Source organism: Prinia subflava, chromosome 4 (assembly GCF_021018805.1).
Source record: "Prinia subflava isolate CZ2003 ecotype Zambia chromosome 4, Cam_Psub_1.2, whole genome shotgun sequence".
In the NCBI taxonomy this organism is placed as follows: Eukaryota; Metazoa; Chordata; class Aves; order Passeriformes; family Cisticolidae; genus Prinia; species Prinia subflava.
This window is the reverse complement of record NC_086250.1, coordinates 32797760-32816991: the sequence shown is the minus strand read 5'-3', so window position 1 is coordinate 32816991 and position 19232 is coordinate 32797760. Positions and strand designations below refer to the sequence as shown.

Below are 19232 nucleotides of genomic sequence, written 5' to 3'. Positions count from 1 at the left end.
CTCCATTCCCCTCAGTTCCACTCTCACATCCAGCCAACATGCATGAGCAGACACACAGACACACACACAGAGCATCTTTTGCTCCTGCATTAAGGGGAAAGTACGTTGCTCTGGAATTATTAGAACATCAGTTTCAGGAACATGCATATTTGTATGTCATTAATTTGTTGTTACAGGCTGTCAAATGTTAGTTATTACACAGGAATAGTAGCTTCTCTGTCCTAACAGCTAAATGTAGTCACATTTATATTTCCAGCAGCAGTTTGCATGTTGACAATACACAAGAAAATTTAGCCACCTCCTGTATTAATTTACATCAGTAAATGTAAATTTGTCTTGAAGCTCTGGGTGGTTAAATATGGTTTTCATTCAACAAATAATGGACTCAATATCTCATTTCTAAACTAAAGGAAAAATATAAATTAAGGTGTTGGTCCTGTGTTTGTTTCTCTGGATCTGTATGTATAACCACATTTTCCTCTTCCTCCAGCATTCATCTTTTGTTCTGTACAGTCTAGAGGTCCTCTAAGTCACTCTATACTTGTTTTTTTTCTCTCCATGTAGCTTTCTTTGCAGAAGGGACTTGGTGATGTCTTATGGCAGTTCCACAGTAGATTATCTTCTGAGTCATTCAGTTCTGTGTTCTGCACAGATGTTGGATTGCAAGAGTTCCAAAACTTGTTTGAGCATATACATCTTGGGGGAAAAAGGTAAAAATATTACTGCATTTGCTGTTTTCTTTGTAAACATAACTATTTATCAAATAACTTTTAATTTTATGCACCAGATAGACAGTGGATATTAAACCTCCCTTACTGTTCAAAAATATTTATCTAATTTTTATATACAATACATTCTTTAAGTCAAAAAAGCAGTAATGTATGCCATATCATCTATGCTATTAAACATTTTGCTTTAAACTATTGACTAGATTTGGGATTTTTTTAATACTTGCAAATTATCCAGACTCAGCATTCACCCTATAAGGCAGATATTCAGTGAGTTGAGAAATATCTGAATTTCTGTAGTTTTCAATTTAATCATTGTTTATTAAGGAGAGTTATCATAATTTGTGACCTGTGCATGACTTTGCACAACCAAACTAGCTGTCTGCCACAGATGTCCCACTTGTGTGTGACCAAAATCTCCCTTGTGAACACATAATTAGTGATGGTAGGAAACTGGAGTTATGAAACCATGAGGCATTCAAACATCTCAATATTTCATATAGAAGGCAACTCTGCATTTTTCTTCCTTTTAAAAATAGCAAAACTACTGTCTTTCCCTTTTGAATAGATGTGTAACATTTCCACTTATGGAAACGTTTTAGGTACACTTAAAGAGGAAGTTCTGTAACATCTGTGGCGGTGTGAGAAATTTAGTTTATTGAGTTTGTTATATGTTCCTTTGTTCCCTCCTCATCCATGTGTACCCCTGAGGCAAGTGACGTAACTGTCAGTTTTCTGTCACTCACGAAGCCCGAGAATTTTATATTTCTCCCTGTCCCCTGGTTGGCAGAAGTTGAATATTGCACCTGTCTAACGGTCCCTATAACTCCCTCTATTGGTTGTTTCACCTTTACCCCTCCCTGACACCTTCTGTATAAAAGTGTACGCAGAACCGCCCTCGGGGCAGTTGCGAGAGCAGGCGCAGGCGGGTGATATCGCGCTTGCAGCACAATAAACATCGCTACCTCGCAGCCTTCCATCCTGCCTCTGCTTCGTCACTTTAAGACTGCTGCCAAAGATCTCTCATAACAAGAACCCACAGGAATCAGTATTGTCGCTCGGCGTACGAACTGATCCTCGTCCCGTGTCGCGGTGCCCGGGCTAGCCGTGCGTGGAGACACTGCGGTCTCGAAACAGCGCCAAGATATAAATTGTGGCACCCAAGCCGTGGGGCTGAGAAGAGATCCACGGAGCTCTCGAAAGCCCATGGAAAAAGGACTGGCAGACCCCGCGCCAGGCGCGTGGTCTGAAATCGTGGTCCGTGAGCGTTGCAAGCAGCTTCGGTCGAAGCAGCCTCGTGGACTCGAGGAAGAGCTCCCGGAGCGATGGGGAGGCAGCGCCACCCTCTTCGCACTCGAGGGAAGGCGCCTCCCCCAAAAGCAGAGGTACCTCGAGATCGGTTTTTGCATCCGCCGCCAGGAATTTGGTAAGTATCCCTGCTGTTTCTGCGGAGCGGGTTTCGGTTTTGGGAAGCCGCCATCGGAGCGAGTCCGCAGAGAGGCTGGTCGCACGACTGCTGGGATCAGAGCGCTTTTGCTCGTTCGCTGGTTTTCGGTTTTTGCTGGTGCTTTTCTTTCTTTCGGTTTGTTTTCGCGATTTTTGTTTTGTGCGCGAGCGCGGGTGTGCGTGTGTGTGCAGCCGCTCGCGTGGCGGTCGGTGGTCGCTCGGAAGGAGCACGTTTGTGGCAGCCGCTTTTTCTTTTCGCGCTGTGCGCCGGTTGGGTTCGCAGATTTAGCGAGTGCAAGGTGCCGGTCTTTTAAAGATGCAGCAGATTTTTTTCTTTTAAACATTTATTTTCTCGATCTCGGTTTGGGGAAAGTGCCGATTTAAGATCTAAACGGGGAAGGAGATGGGTGCCTCTTCCTCGTCGGTACAGGATGGGATTTTTAAGGTTCTAGTTGAACTGTTAGAATTTAAGAAAGCTAGGTTTTCTAAAAGTTGTGTAAAGCGATGTTCGCAATGGCTCTGTGTGATCTTCCCAGAAATCTCACGAGCACACACCCGCAGCCCGCATTTTTGGAGCACTGCGGAGCAGAAATTGGCAGATTTGGCAGATGCAAAAAGCAGAGACCCGCAAAAATTTGTGGCTTTAATTCTGCAGCTCAAAGCCGCCACGGCGGAGTTCAGAGAATTTGAAAAAGAGCCATTGCAAGGACAGCTTGCCCCGGTTCGCCCTTCCCGCAGCCCCAAACCCTCTCCCCGCAAAAAAGGAATTTTAAGGAAAGCGGCAGACAAAAGGTCTACCAGCCCCAGTTTTTTTCAAAATTCCTGTTCCCCCAGCCTGCGTAGTCTGGGCCGGACTGTGTGGGATGCTTCTAGGAGCCCTGGCCCGGCATCTAGAAGCCCTTCCCCCACCCCGATTTCTCCCAGTTCCAAGCCAAAAGTTTATTTTAAAGTTGCTGCATCAAAGAAGCCTCGTGGCTGTGGCTGTGGCGTCCAAGATGGCGGGGACCGCGTGGTCAGTTCACCATCCCCCGCTCCTTGTCCCCACAATCCTCTTCGTTCTCCCCACCCTTCCCCTTCACCCCACCCCCTCCCGTCCTCTACCCCACCCACCTGCCCTGCCCCCGAGCCCACCCATGGACCCGTCTGCCAGGCGGAGCCACAGTCAGAGTCTCCGGCGTGTCCCCACCCCGGAATTCGGTCATGTTGTTTGTTTGGTTCCCACGGTGACGCTTCCGGTTCCCACGGTCGGAACCAGGAAGTAAACAACCGGGAACCAGGGAGTCAGCAGGCTTGCTTCACTGCTGCTCTGGTGACATTCAGGAGCTCCCGGGGGGACACCAGTGACAGTCCGAATTGGCAACCTTTTTCCCAAGAGTTGATTAAGGATCTCTGTAAAGCCCACAGAGAGTACGGAAGGGAAAGCCCGTACTTCCGTGGTCTCCTTACAGCCGATCTTTCTAATGCAACAGTTGTTCCTGCTGATTTAAAGCAACTGTTTTCATGCTTCATGAATGTCACAGAGTTTAAACTCAGGGAAGCGGCATGGAAGCAGCTGGTGCGGGAAACACTTCCACGCCTTTTACAACAACCAGATACCGCAGTGGATGGACAAGGGAATGCAATGTCCCTTGAGCTCCTTTGTGGTGAAGGCCAGTAGAACTCTCCTTCCACACAAGCCTCACTGATTCCCTCTGCAGCCCTCACAGCAATTAGAGATCAGGCTTGCAAAGCGTTTTTTAGCCTCCAAACCCACGCTCCCTTGCCACCTTATACCATGATCAGACAGGGTCCAGTAGAGCCTTTTGTAGATTTTGTGGAGAAACTGACCCATGCAATTGAAGTGCAGGTCAGGAATGAAAGTGCAAGGGATCAGATTTTAGAAGAAATCGCATTTATTAATGCAAATGATTTGTGTCGTTCAGCAATTTTAAGTCTTCCTCTAGATCCACCCCGCACACTTCATTCCATGCTCCAAGTGTGTCAGGCCAAGGTCCCTTTCCTCAGCCGTGGGACTCAGCCTCGACCACCTCTGGCATCTTCTCTCCCACGACCTCCACATGTGGCTCAAGCATTCCCTGCAGGCCCAACGCTGCACAAGCCTTTCCAACGCCGCTCGTCCTTCTGTGGCAAGCAGCAGCAGCAATGCTACTTCTGCGGAGAAGAAGGACACTGGGCTGCCTCCTGTCCTCACAAACACCAAGGACAGACGACAATGCCCCGAACACCTGGGACTCCTCCACCTTTTCAGCAACAGCCAAAAAACTAACAGGAGAGTGCGGGTCCATCCAGCGCGAGGACTTTAATCGGGTGGACCGGGTGGGGGGGTCAAAAGGGGGTCAACCGATTTGTGAAAACTCACCGGACTGGAGAATTCTCTCTCCTGAATTTGAACTTGCAAAACCCATTTTAACAACTAATTCTCTTTATGAACCTTACAGGTTGCAGATCACAGAACCTCTGATTCTAAGTGACCACGACTGGCATTTTGTTACCGTAGATCCTTGCAGTGTCAGCGACTGGCCATTGGTAGAGTGCAGTAAGTACATCATCGCTGGGGACTGCAAACACACTCCTCAAGAGATTGAGGTTCTTCCTGGGTGACTTGTTAACTGTCCCAAGCGCCTCATCCTCTGGCTGCGTTGCATTCACCCACCCACATTCTTGCCAAAAGGGCAGATAATTGCACAGGCAATCCCATTTGAGTGCTTTGGCCTCCAGAACAACACAGTCACAGTTAACACAGTACACAAAGTAACGACACAGAAACCCAGGGTGAAGTGTACATTTATATTGGGTGGGGAATCCTTTGAAAAAGATCTGCTTTTTGACACAGGAGCAGACCTGTCTCTCGTCCCAATCAAGGATTGGCCGACGCACTGGCTGCTGGAGGATGTGGCAGGTCACGTCCAAGGTGTGGGAGGCCTTCAATTGGCACGGCAATCTAAGAACGTGGTGAAAGTAAGGGGACCAAATGGACAATTGGCATCTGTACGTCCTTTTGTTTTAGATTATGAGGAGCCACTGCTTGGTAGAGACCTCATGGCCCAGTGGGGAGTCACAATTAGCATTCCTGAACCCACACAAAATTTTTGGGCAGCGGCCACTGAGAAGCGCCACATCCAAAAACTGAATTGGAAAACTGATAACCCAGTCTGGGTGGAACAGTGGCCGCTGGCAAAGGAGAAATTACAGGCGCTTCAGGAGCTCGTAGAAGAGCAATTGAAAAAGGGTCATATCGAGGAGACTAATTCGCCTTGGAATTCACCTGTCTTTGTCATTCGGAAAGCTGACAAGACACGGTGGCGGCTTCTTCACGACCTCCGCCAAATTAATAATGTTATCAAAGATATGGGGTCTCTCCAACCAGGAATGCCCTCCCCAACCATGCTCCCTCAAGATTGGAATCTGGCAGTCATTGACATAAAAGACTGTTTCTTCCAAATTCCCCTACACCCTGACGATGCTCCACGTTTTGCCTTTTCGGTTCCTTCCATCAACCGAGCGGCCCCAAGGAAACGATATCACTGGCATGTATTGCCGCAAGGTATGAAAGTCTCTCCAGTTCTGTGTCAGCAGTTTGTCGCTTCCTTGTTGTCCCCTGTGAGAGCAGCCGCGGAGGAAGTTATCATCCATCATTATATGGATTATATACTTGTGTGTGCCCCGACAGATGATGCACTGACACACACACTTGGCCTTGTAACAGATTCGTTAGTTGCTGCAGGTTTCGAGCTGCAGGCAAACAAGATTCAGAAGATGCCACCCTGGAAGTACCTGGGCTTAGAAATAGGTAAGCAGACCATTGTGCCACAGAAATTGGAGATCAGGACAAAAGTCCAGACCCTTGCTGATGCCCACCAACTCTGTGGTGCTTTGAATTGGGTAAGGCCCTGGCTGGGTCTGACTACTGAGGATCTAGCCCCTCTTTTCAATCTTTTGAAAGGGGGAGAGGAGCTGAGTTCTCCTGGGGTACTTACTCCAGAGGAAAAAACAGCACTTGAAAAGGTTCAAAATGCAATGTCTTCCAGACAGGCTCACAGATGTGACCCAGACCTGCCTTTCCGTTTCATCATCCTAGGAAAGCTGCCGCATCTGTATGGCATCATTTTTCAGTGGGACCAGTCTGCAAAAACACCTAGACAAGGTAACAAGGGCCAAGGCAGAAGAGATCCTCTGCTGATTATAGAGTGGGTCTTTCTCAGCCACGAGTGGCCCAAAAGAATGACACAGCCACAGGAGCTCATGGCTGAGCTCATCCGCAAAGCGAGAGTGCGGATGAAAGATCGGGCCGGTTGTGAATTTGAGTGCATTCACATGCCAATTGGCTTGGAAATGGGCCAAATGACAAAATCCATGTTGGAACACCTGCTTCAAGAGAATGAAGCATTGCAATTCACCCTAAATTCCTTCACAGGCCAAATTTCAATTCATCGGCCAGCCCACAAATTGTTCAATTCAGAAACAGCATTCACATTGGCAATGCAAAGTATTCGGAGCAGAAAGCCCCTCAAAGCTCTGACAGTTTTCACAGACGCGTCTGGGGCTTCTCACAAGTCAGTTCTGACTTGGGAGAATCCTGAAACTCAGCAGTGGGAAGAAGATGTTCAGGAGGTGATGGGATCGCCTCAGATTGCTGAGTTGGCCGCAGTCGTTAGAGCCTTCGAGAGGTTTCCCGAATCATTCAATTTAGTAACTGACTTCGCATACATGGCGGGGGTGGTATCTAGGGCAGATCAGGCCATCTTACAAGAAGTGTCCAACACCACTCTGTATGAGCTGCTCTCAAAGCTTGCAAAGCTTGTCTCCCACTGAGAGCATCCGTTTTATGTGATGCACACAAGATCACACACAGATTTGCCAGGGTTTATTGCTGAAGGTAACAGGAGAGCTGACGCCCTCGCTGCTCCTGCAGCAATAGCCCCATTGCCAAACATATTTGAACAGGCAAAGCTCAGTCATCAGCTTTTCCACCAGAACAGGCTAAGCCTGGTCAGACGTTTCCACCTCACACTTCAGCAGGCCAAGGCACTTGTCGGCTCATGTCCATCGTGTCAGTCCCACACCGTGTCCACACTGCATGCTGGAGTCAATCCTTGCAGGCTTCAAAGCTGTGAGCTCTGGCAAACAGACATCACACACATTGCAGAATTTGGAAGACAGAAATACGTTCATGTATCCGTAGATACTTTCTCAGGTGCAGTTTACACCTCTGCGCACATAGGAGAGAAGGCACAGGATGTCATTAAACACCTCATCCAAGCATTCTCCTTTATGGGTATCCCCAAAGGTCTCAAAACTGACAATGGCCCAGCGTACAAGTCAGGTGAGTTCTGCAGCTTCCTGCAGCAATGGGGAGTGGAGCACAAAACAGGCATCCCACACTCCCCCACAGGCCAAGCGACTGTGGAACGGACCCATCAGGAAATCAAAAGGGTCCTTGCACAACAACAGCAGGTACTGAAGATTGAACCTCCCTCTATCCGTTTAGCCAGGGCACTGTACACGATCAATTTTCTTAACTGCAGTTTTGAGGTGTTTAACCCACCAGTTGTGAGACACTTTGGATCAAGTTCTGATTTCCAACAAAAAGAAAAGCCACCAGTCCTGCTCAGGTCTCCTGTGAGAGCGGAGAGGTAGAAGGCCCGTATGACCTGGTAACATGGGGACGAGGGTATGCCTGTGTCTCCACGCCCACTGGGCTCAGATGGGTCCCTGCAAAATGGGTGAAGCCATTTAGGAAAAAGCAGGGGGAGAGAAGGGAAAATGTACCGCAAGTTGCTTTTCCGGCATTGCGCCGCAAAAGGCGAAATTGCACCTGGCTGACCCTGCCCATTCTCTGGGAATGGGAGGACCCCTCACCTTTTTCTTATTTTCAACCATCATGCTAATTATTATGTGTTTTAAAGTCTGTTTTTCATTTTTTTAGTGTGATAGATCCAACCCAGACCAGGGAAAGTCCACCACCATGGCACATTTCCTGCCGATGATTCTCCTCCTCACAACCCTCCTGGCTACCCATCACGCCAGAATCATCCCTCAGAGCGAGGCAAACGTCTGGGCCACCCTCGCTACACCTACAGGCTGAGACCACATTCGCCTCAGCAAAACCTCAGCCGCAGCCACAACTGAGGACATCAAAGAAGCCATCAAAAAAATGAGGGACTTGGTGAGTGAAATCAAAGAAGAGACATCAGACTGGTTCATCGACCTTTTTAAGAACTTGGGACTCTCGGGTTGGTCTGGATCCATTTTGAAAACCTGTTTGTTTGTATTATTTATAATTATAATTGCTTTAGTTGTGATATGTTCTATTAGAAAGATGATTCGTAAGTTTATGTCTGGTGCTACATCTCCCCCAAAGCCAGCTGTGAACCGTGTCTCCATGGCAACTGTTCCTGAGGAAATTGAATTGGATAACTTAGAAAAGTCCTGGGAGGACGAGAGCCTCTATGAGGAGCAGTGATTGTCCGTGCAGTCAGGGTTCAGAGACAGCTTTTCTGAGTCTGAACAGTAGCCTCCTCCATGCCAGGTTTGCTCATCTTATTAAAAGAAAAAGGAGGAGATGTGGCGGTGTGTGAAATTTAGTTTATTAAGTTTGTTATATGTTCCTTTGTTCCCTCCCTACCACGTGTACCCCTGAGGCAAGTGACGTAACTGTCAGTTTTCTGTCACTCACGAAGCCCGAGAATTTTATATTTCTCCCTGTCCCCTGGTTGGCAGAAGTTGAATATTGCACCTGTCTAACGGTCCCTATAACTCCCTCTATTGGTTGTTTCACCTTTACCCCTCCCTGACACCATCTGTATAAAAGTGTACGCAGAACCGCCCTCTGGGGAGTTGCGAGAGCAGCGCAGGCGGGTGATATCGCGCTTGCGGCACAATAAACATCGCTACCTCGCAGCCTTCCATCCTGCCTCTGCTTCGTCACTTTAAGACTGCTGCCAAAGATCTCTCATAACAAGAACCCACAGGAATCAGTATTGTCGCTCGGCATACGAACTGATCCTCGTCCCGTGTCGCGGTGCCCGGGCTAGCCGTGAGTGGAGACGCTGAGGTCTCGAAACAGCACCATGATAACATCCATTTGGACTCAAAACCTGTAAACCACAAAAGGGGGAGATGAGACAGAGGAATTGGACCTGAGTGAGGACAGTGAGAGATCAATGCCAGAGTGGGGTTGTTGGTGGAGGGTTAAAAATATAATTTCTAGATTGAGTAATGTGCAGGGGGAGGAAAGTAGAGAACGTACAACTGGAACTTGACGCAGCTAGCTGGGAACAAGCGTCAGCTTTTGTAAACAGCTCCATGCTATTGTTTTAACCAAATCAAGTGTGGATCAGGGTAGAAGCGTAGGTATGATTTAAGATAGTAACTAAGGAATAGGATAATCAGTATCTAGGGGTGGGGGTTAGTTAACATGTGTATAATTTAAACTATAAAAATCACGAATCGACTCTGTATGCTTCGGACATCAGATTTGGGTGTATTATCACCCCGGTGTCCCGCGCGCTGGAATAAAGAACCGCATATGATCGCCTCTGTGTGGTTATATGTTTTCCTACGCTAACATTTTTGGCGACCCAGGACGGGACCTTGTGGGCGCAGCCAGGACCCCGCGACCCGATCACGCTCCAGCCGGCACCGGGTGATTTCTCGGGGAGCCCATCGGAGCCGCGACCCTCGCCGCTCACAACGACCCCTGGTGAGAGGTAAGGTTCTTTATTCTCTGGTCTGGGGGCCTGCCATTAAGACGCAGCGAAAGCTACGCTTGGTTGGGCAAAAGGAATTCCTGGTGGTATTGCCTAGGCAGCCGTCCGTCAGACATCACGAAAGCGTTGCAGGTTCAGCATCTGTGGTTTTTATGTATCTGTAATATGGAGAAACTAAAAGGGTTAAAAGAGGTTTTGGGCAGCAATAATGCCTCTATACCAAGTTCTTCTCCATTGGGTTGTTTGTTGGCACATTGGAAAGAGGGGAACTTCGGTCAGGAATTACGAAAAGATAGGTTGATTGAATATTGTAATGTTCACTGGCCAAAATACGCTTTGCCTGAAAATCAGAGGTGGCCAAAAAACGGGTCTTTTGATGTGAAGGTTATTATGCAACTTAGATCGCTTTGTACACAAGATGGAAGGGTAGAACAATTACCATATATTGACTTATTTCTGTGCTTGCTTGAGAAACCGGTTTTGTGGCTTGACAAAATGAAAGCAATGAAGCTTGAGAATAATAAGTGTCTGGCTTGCGTCCAAAATAAGCATTGTATGGAACATGCAGTTTTAAGTGAAATTTTAGGGGGAAAAAGAGATGAACTGGAATCGGAATTATTGGTATCTCCCATGGCTCCCGGAACCACCACGGCCCCCTCAACACCAAGTTCTACCCCGCTCACCCTGACCCCACCTGATTCTCTTACACCCCCCTCACTCGCACCAGCACAATATGTTTCACCCCCACCTTTGTCTGCTGAAGGTAATTATCCTCCTCTGCCTGTGCCAGCCGCTCCTCCGCCTGCCCCTCCTCCGCCTGCTCAGAGAACCCCCCCTTCTCCACATACACCTGCCCAAAGCTATCCTGCTCCCCCGCCCACACCCGCTGAAAGATTTATCCCCCCTCTAACACCAGCTCAAGGGTACCCTCCGCTCCCACCTACACCTCCTTCACCAGCTTCTGGCCCGTCTGCCCCCCTGTATCCCCCCCTCCCCGATTCACCTGTCCAGGATGTGATTGTGAGGCGGAAGGTGAAGAAGACAGATAGAATGGAAAGTAGTGACAGTGAAGCAGATGAACTAGACGCCCCAGTAGCTCACCGAACACGAGGAAAACTGGCCCTGGAGTGGCCTCAGGCAGGAAAGGGTATATTAAAATCAGGCAAACAAAAGAGAATGATTATTGCACCACTAAGGCAAGGGGTGGGAACTAATGGACCCGTCTTTGTAAAGGTACCCTTTTCACCTGCTGATTTAGTTATATGGAAACAATCAGCCGGAACGTATAGAGAAAACCCAGATAAGGTAGCTCGTGTGGTTAAGATGATAATGAAAACTCAGAACCCTGATTGGGAAGATATTCATGTCATATTAGACACTCTGATGGATGAGACAGAGAGAGATATGGTTCTTCGAGCAGCAAGAGAAAGAGCTAGAGAAGACATACGAAATGGTTTGGTGACAGGGACACTGGATTATAATTTTCCCACTGCAGACCCAGAGTGGGATGCTAATGACCCCTCTGGAGTGGATATGTTAAGGCTAAAGAGATATCAGGAGTGGATTTCAGTTGGTGTTCAACAGGCAATACCTAAGAGTATGAACTGGTCTAAGTTGTATGAAATTCGACAGGAAAAGAAAGAATCTCCCACTGCCTTTCTAGAAAGACTTAAGGAAGCAGCTAGAAGATATACTGATCTTCAAGTAGACAGTGAGCAAGGAAGAACTCAGCTTGCCTTTATTTTTCTGGGTCAGGCACAGGAAGATATTAGGAAAAAGCTACAGAAACTGGAAGGTGAAGAGTTAAGAAACTTGGATAAACTCCTAGAGGTTGCCTGGAAAGTTTATAATAACAGGGACAGAGAAATTGTCAAGAAACAGGGGCAAAGCCTTTTGGCAGTCTTACAGAGACAGGGGCGGGGACGTGGTAGAGGTGGTCGTGGCGTTAATAGAGGTGGCTTTGGCAGAGGTTCTGGTCATGGTAGATTAGGTCTGAATCAGTGTGCATATTGTCGGATGGAGGGACACTGGAAAAGGGAGTGTCCAAACCGGTTTAGCCAGAATGGTCAGCCTCAGTTAGACAGTATGTTTAATCAAAGTCGTGAGCATCAGCTGGATAGTGTAGCCAGGGTCATGGTTTTACATGAGAGAGAGCCAGGATCAAGGGAGCCCATGGTGACTTTGCATTTAGAAGGAAAAGACGTAGATTTTCTCATTGACACGGGGGCCACACATTCTGTACTAAATTATCTTGAGGGGCAAATCGGGAACAAGTCAGCAGCAGTCATTGGAGCCACAGGGAAGGAGGAGGTACGGCCATTCTTGCAACCCCTAGAATTGAGCTTTGAAGATAAGATCTTGACCCATGAATTCTTATACATGCCAGACTGCCCAACTCCGCTCTTAGGGCGCGATCTACTGGCAGCACTGGAGGCAGTAATTACTTTTGAGAATGGTGAACTCGTAATGAAAATTCCGGAGTCTAAGACAGGAAAGATTTTGATGATAAAAGAAAAACCAATTTCTAATATTCCTAAAGAAGTAGAAGATGCAGTAATTCCCTCTGTCTGGGAAACAGATGTACCTGGAAAATCTAAATTGGCACAACCGGTACATGTAGAGTTAAAAGAAGGAGCAAAGGCTGTACGAATCAAACAATACCCTATAAAACCAGAAGCACGACAGGGAATAGCAAAGACCATTGATAAATTTTTAAAATATCGAATTCTAGAGGAATGTAAATCGGAATACAACACCCCAATTTTCCCAGTGAAGAAACCCAATGGTGAGTATAGACTTGTACAGGATTTAAGAGGTATAAATGAAATAACAAAAGACATTCATCCAGTGGTTGCCAATCCCTATACATTGTTAGCATCCGTAAAAGAGATATATAAATGGTTTACTGTAATTGACTTAAAAGATGCTTTCTTCTGTATACCCCTTGACCAAGAAAGTAGGAAACTATTTGCCTTTGAGTGGGAACATCCAGAAAGTGGAAGAAAAACTCAGCTCACCTGGACTCGATTACCGATGGGGTACAAAGGGTCCCCCACTCTCTTTGGAAGTCAACTGGCAAAAGAACTGGAAATCTGGACCAGAGAAGGGCAAGTACCAAGAGACCAATATTTATTACTCCAGTATGTAGATGACATTTTGATTGCAACAGAGGAAGAAATGACCTGCATAAAGGTAACCATTGAGATCTTAAATTCATTAGGAATGGGAGGGTATAAGGTATCCAGAGAAAAAGCACAAATTGCCCAACAGACTGTGATTTACCTGGGATGTGAAATCTCACAAGGGCAGAGAAAACTGGGTACTAATCGTATTCAAGCTATCTGTGCTATTCCAGAGCCTCAGAATCTACACGAGCTGCGGATCTTCCTCGGAATGACAGGGTGGTGTCGCCTGTGGATCATGGACTATGGACTGATTGCAAAACCCTTGTATGAGGCTCAGAAGACGCAGCCGTTCACCTGGGGCAAACCACAGAAAGAGGCCTTCCAGAAATTAAAGGAAGCACTGACAACTGCTCCTGCTTTGGGGTTACCTGATCTGTCTAAAGACTTTCAGCTGTACGTGCATGAAAGGCAGCGACTGGCACTGGGAGTCCTGACCCAACGACTGGGAAGCTGGAAAAGGCCGGTGGGTTACTTTTCCAAACAACTCGACAACGTAAGTGCCGGATGGCCTTCATGTCTGCGGGCAGTGGCAGCTACCGTGCTGCTGATACAGGAAGCCAGGAAGCTCACAATGGGAAGACACATAGATGTCTATGTGCCACACATGGTAACTACAGTCCTGGAACAAAAGGGGGGCCATTGGCTCTCTCCAAGCCGGATGATGAAGTTTCAGGTAACCCTGACTGAGCAGGATGATGTTGCACTAAAAACAACTAACCTCTTGAATCCAGCTCTATTTCTAGGTGCCACAGCTGAGGAAGGCCCATTAGAGCATGACCGTCTAGAAGTCATCGAGCACACTTATTCAGCAAGAACAGATCTGAAGGATGTCCCCCTGGAGCAACCAGAGTGGGAACTCTTTACAGATGGAAGCAGCTTCATGGAGAACGGAGCCAGATACGCGGGATATGCGGTAACTACAATTGATGTAGTAATAGAGGCAAAATCACTACCACCTAACACGTCTGCACAAAGGGCAGAACTAATCGCATTAACCAGAGCACTCGAGCTGAGTGAAGGGAAGACAGTGAATATTTGGACTGATTCCAAATATGCCTTTGGAGTAGTGCATGTACACGGAGCTTTATGGAAAGAAAGAGGACTGCTGTCCTCCCAAGGGACAAATATTAAACATCAAGATGCAGTCCTACAATTGATAGATGCAGTACAAAAACCTGAACAAGTAGCAATCATGCACTGCAAGGCACATCAATCAGGCAACTCCAAAATTTGTGAAGGAAATCGAAAAGCAGATTGGGCAGCCCATCAGGTAGCGCGAGAGTTGCAGAAAACAATGGCATTGATACCATCAAGACTTAATATCTCTCAATTTAATTTGCCTCCGAAGCCAAACTATACAATCGAAGATGACAGACTAGCACAACTGCTGAAGGCACAGAAGAACGCAGAAGGGTGGTATGTAACCGCACAAGGGCAAATAGTGGTACCTCCTTTGGTAATGAGAGAAATTTTACAGGTAAAACATAATGAGTGTCACTGGGGTGCAGAGGCGTTGGTAAAGTGGCTAAGACAATACCTAATCTCAGTACGGATGCAAACAATGGCCAAGTCAGTAATGTCTAAATGTGAAATCTGTCTGAAAAACAATCCCGTAGCTAGACGACAGGCACAGTTAGGCAGAATTCGGATAGGAATAGAACCAGGAGACTATTGGCAAGTGGATTTTGCAGAACTGCCAAAAACTCGGGGATACAAATACCTGTTAGTAGGGGTTGACACGTTTTCTGGATGGCCAGAAGCCCTTCCCTGTCGCACAAACCAAGCAAAGGAAACAGTTAAGTGGTTATTACAGGAGATCATTCCCAGGTTTGGGGTGCCCCTAGGGATATCATCAGACAGAGGCCCACACTTCATAGCCACGGTGGTACAAGAGGTAAGCAAGTTATTGGGATTATCTTGGGACCTCCACACACCATGGAGACCCCAGTCAAGTGGGCAAGTAGAAAGAATGAACCAGACACTGAAGAGGCAGATCAGTAAAATATGCCAGGAAGCCAAACTGCAGTGGCCACAGGCTTTGCCGATAGCATTGCTGAGGGTTCGGATAAAGCCTAGGAGTGGGATGTCAGTTAGTCCTTATGAAATATTGTATGGGAAACCATATGAATCTCCTAACCCCAATCCAAATGTTCATGTCACAGGGAAACAAGATGTGTATAATTATGTTCTGTCCCTCGGGAAAACTCTAGCTCGGCTTCGAAGTGTTCTCGTGTGGAACAGACCACTGGCCCTGGAGAATCCAGTCCACAATATCGAACCAGGAGATGAAGTATACATCAAAACCTGGAACGAAGAACCACTAAAAGAGAAGTGGACTGGTCCCCATCAGGTACTGCTAACCACCTTTACAGCAGTCAAAGTGGCCGGAGTGGAACCCTGGATACACTACACACGTGTGAAGAAGGTCCCTCGTGGAGTCCAGTCGTGGGCTGTAGAAACTTTTGGACCAACAAAGCTGAGGCTGAAACGTCTGTAACTGTTCAAATGGTATTGGCAACTGTGCTCATGCTCTTCCTGTGGGTAATGTTAATTTCATGGATACTAATGTCACCGGTAGGGATTGCTGTTACTTTGGGATATGGGATACAGAAGGGTCAACTAACAACTCTTCATTCTAGAATGAAGAGAGAGATACAGGCAAAAACACAAGTAATAGAAATTTCTAATGAAATTCGGGCTGAGAATGTAATGATTGGATTGGTCAGAGACTTTGCCAAAATGCATAATACCAGCAGAATAACGGCCTGCCTGCCAATACCAAAGGCAGCAGGGGACCCAGTAAGCTGGGGAATAATAACGTCAAAATTACCTGAAATAGGAGGGAACAAAACAATTAACTGTAAACAAGTACCAGAGTCAAGGGTGGTGGTCAGAGAATACTGGAAGATAACAGAGGATTCCTATATGCAACCCATGAGAAAGTCAGAGTGCATTCTTAGTAATGGCAAATTGGGACAAATCATAGAGTGGTGGGTTAAGGACCAAGACCTTGCAAAATGGCAATGTTGGTTTCTACGCTATCAAAAGATCAGGGACAACGCTACAGAAAGTGTTGTGGTGTGGAAATGTGAAGAGAAGGATTGGAAAGGACTGGAACCTTGGGACAGTGCATGGTCTGTGAGCATCCTCCAGAAATTCCAATATATGGAAAGCACACCCTGGTGCATTAAATGGAAAGGCTCTGAAAATGAGACAGATCCCACAGTGACAAATACTGATACTAGCAGTCAGAAAGAGGCAAATAAGGTAAGTTGGTGGGTATGTAAGAAAATTTATGATTGCACCTCTGAAAATCTAGAAATGAAACAGTGGTCACCATTGGCAATAGCCTTACGAATTGGTTGTGCCTGCAGGAAAATTAAACACAAACAAGGCAAAATAGATTCTAAGATTATAGTAGGATGTAGCAGGAGTACAATTCGAAGTCCAGGACCATTTGTATGGGCAATGAGTGATGGCACATGGACAACACACTTGCCTATGGATGGGGAGGTAAGAGAAATCACCCTGGGCCTTCCCACTTTATGTCCAATTTGGAAGAAATCCCCATTTAACAGGAGCAGTGAAGCCTTGCAAATAAAAGCAAAGCGAGACGTCTCAGAAGACAAGAACCCAGATGACACTTGGAAGGAACCCTCTAGTGGAGTAAAGATTGGGTGGGCCCTAGAATCCTTGTTTGGTCCCATTGCAAATTATCGAAATAGAGAAATGCTATATAGACTCACAGGTCAGGTAGACAGATTAGCAAGAATCACACGAGAGGGATTTAAGGAACTCAATGTGCAATTACAGGCCACCACCAAAATGACCCTGCAAAATCGTTTGGCTTTAGATATGTTACTTTTGAAAGAACACGGAGTGTGTGGATATTTAAAGGGACAAATCGACCATTGCTGCATCCACATCCCAAATGTAACTGCAGATGTAGAACATGACATCAGTCAGTTAAAACAAATAGAGCATGAGGCACAAAAGGAACAAAAGGATTTAGCTACTAGCTGGTTGGGTAAAATCTTTGAAGGATTAGGATGGAATGTGAGTTCATGGATAAAGTCTATCCTTGAAAATCTGATAATTTTACTGATTATATTTTTAGTAATTTGGTTAGTTTACAGAATCCTGAAGAGAGAGATACAGAAAAAGGCATCTTGGAAAAGGACCATAATGAAGGCATTGGCACGGAACCCAGCACCTTCAATCCGCAACAACATCCCGGACAAAGCCTATGACAACAGAGGATTTGAAGATGAACATCCAGTATGAACTCTGAAGCCTAATGGACTGTATTAAGTGAAAGCATTTACACTTAGTATATTAGAGTGAAAATACTTTCAAAGGGGGGAATGTTGGTGGAGGGTTAAAAAATATAATTTCTAGATTGAGTAATGTGCAGGGGGAGGAAAGTAGAGAACGTACAACTGGAACTTGACGCAGCTAGCTGGGAACAAGCGTCAGCTTTTGTAAACAGCTCCATGCTATTGTTTTAACCAAATCAAGTGTGGATCAGGGTAGAAGCGTAGGTATGATTTAAGATAGTAACTAAGGAATAGGATAATCAGTATCTAGGGGTGGGGGTTAGTTAACATGTGTATAATTTAAACTATAAAAATCACGAATCGACTCTGTATGCTTCGGACATCAGATTTGGGTGTATTATCACCCCGGTGTCCCGCGCGCTGGAATAAAGAACCGCATATGATCGCCTCTGTGTGGTTATATGTTTTCCTACGCTAACAGGGTGAATTCCATGACTGATTTGTTTTTCAGGGCCTCTCACTTTGGAGAGAAATCTCCTGGCTCTGAGAAATATTTTCTAACTGAAGATCCATCAAAACTGGCAGGTGCCCATTAAAAGATTGGGTTTGCCAAATCAGCACTTTACAAAAACAAACTGTTTTTAAAAAACTTAACTAGCTGCTATCCTTATTATGCAGGTTTTGCAAAAGTTTTCATTTAGTTAAACCTCAAAAATGTAAAAATTATAAAAAGAGAGCCCTTTATCTTAAGGCTTAAAGTTAATTTTGTCTGGTATTGTCTGTTTGTTTTAAAAGTTTGTTCCCTAACTCAAATAACTGTACCTGCTATTTGTTCCCTGCCTGGAATACGTTTCCAGAATGAAATGTTTCAAACTAATATGATTTATATCCATACATACAGTCAGATGCGTGTGTGACATACCAGTGGAAAAATATCAGTGAATTGTAAGCACAGGTTAATAAAGACAAGGCAACCAAATCTGTTGTTGTGGACACACATTTATTAATGTTATTAACTTAGTATTCAAGAGGAAAAAACTATATATACATACATCAGAAGTGCTTTGAGCCATAGAGATTTGTAGCAGGAACAAGATAACTTAGATCATAAGGCAGAGCTATCCACAGCTGGGCCTCAGACCAAGCCTCAAACCAGGGCCTAGTAGGCCTAGTACGTCCAGCATACGTAGTACCAGATAAGGTTATCTGTTACTAGGAATGTGTTAAAGTACGGGTGCTACTAGCATAGAACAGTTACTGGGAAGACACGGTGGCTACCTTAAACTGCAATAGCTTACATATTTCTGTATGTCCACTGCCTATCACAGTGCACCTGTTCTTGTAAACTATTCTGTCTGTATTTAACCCGCCATCTCAAAAAATAAAGGGAAGAACGTGTGATATACCCACATTAAATCAGACCCGTTCTTTAGTCCCCGATCTTTAACTGTTCCCAGCCTTCAGAGATCAACTTTGTTGATTGGAGTGGAATGTTTTCTATTTTACAAAGAATTGTGCTTGATCTTTCCATTTGCAATCAGTTACATTTGAAAGGTCAAAGCAGTATCAGTAGAATAGCAATCTCATCCAAGATAAAAGCCATCTTCTTTAAAAAATAAAATAAATAAAAACCAAAAATAACCCAAACAAAACAGAAAACTTTTCCTGAAGGGAGTAATTCATCACATACCTAGATATTTGGGTATACAACCAGTCTCAAGCTTCAGGTGTATGCGACTGGGATTAATAAAGCTAAAGCTACAGCTACAGCATGAAATTCACAGTATCCAAGATAATCAGAGCTACTTCCTTTACTTTATTTACTCAGAAAAAACCTAACTCCTGGAACTAACAGTTGGAAGCTACATCAATAGAAATATTTTACAG

General features: G+C 45.7%; 1 protein-coding gene across 1 annotated transcript; it reads left to right on the top strand.

Annotated features, from left to right (window-relative positions):
• Window positions 1-9747: 9747 nt before the first annotated feature.
• Window positions 9748-17793, top strand: LOC134550092 (protein NYNRIN-like; the record flags this gene model as incomplete). Its single annotated transcript, XM_063396394.1, has 3 exons — window positions 9748-9883; window positions 12837-15418; window positions 17198-17793. Coding segments are annotated over 3 exons (2733 nt in total), but the record flags the coding sequence as incomplete, so codon positions are not given.
• Window positions 17794-19232: the final 1439 nt, after the last annotated feature.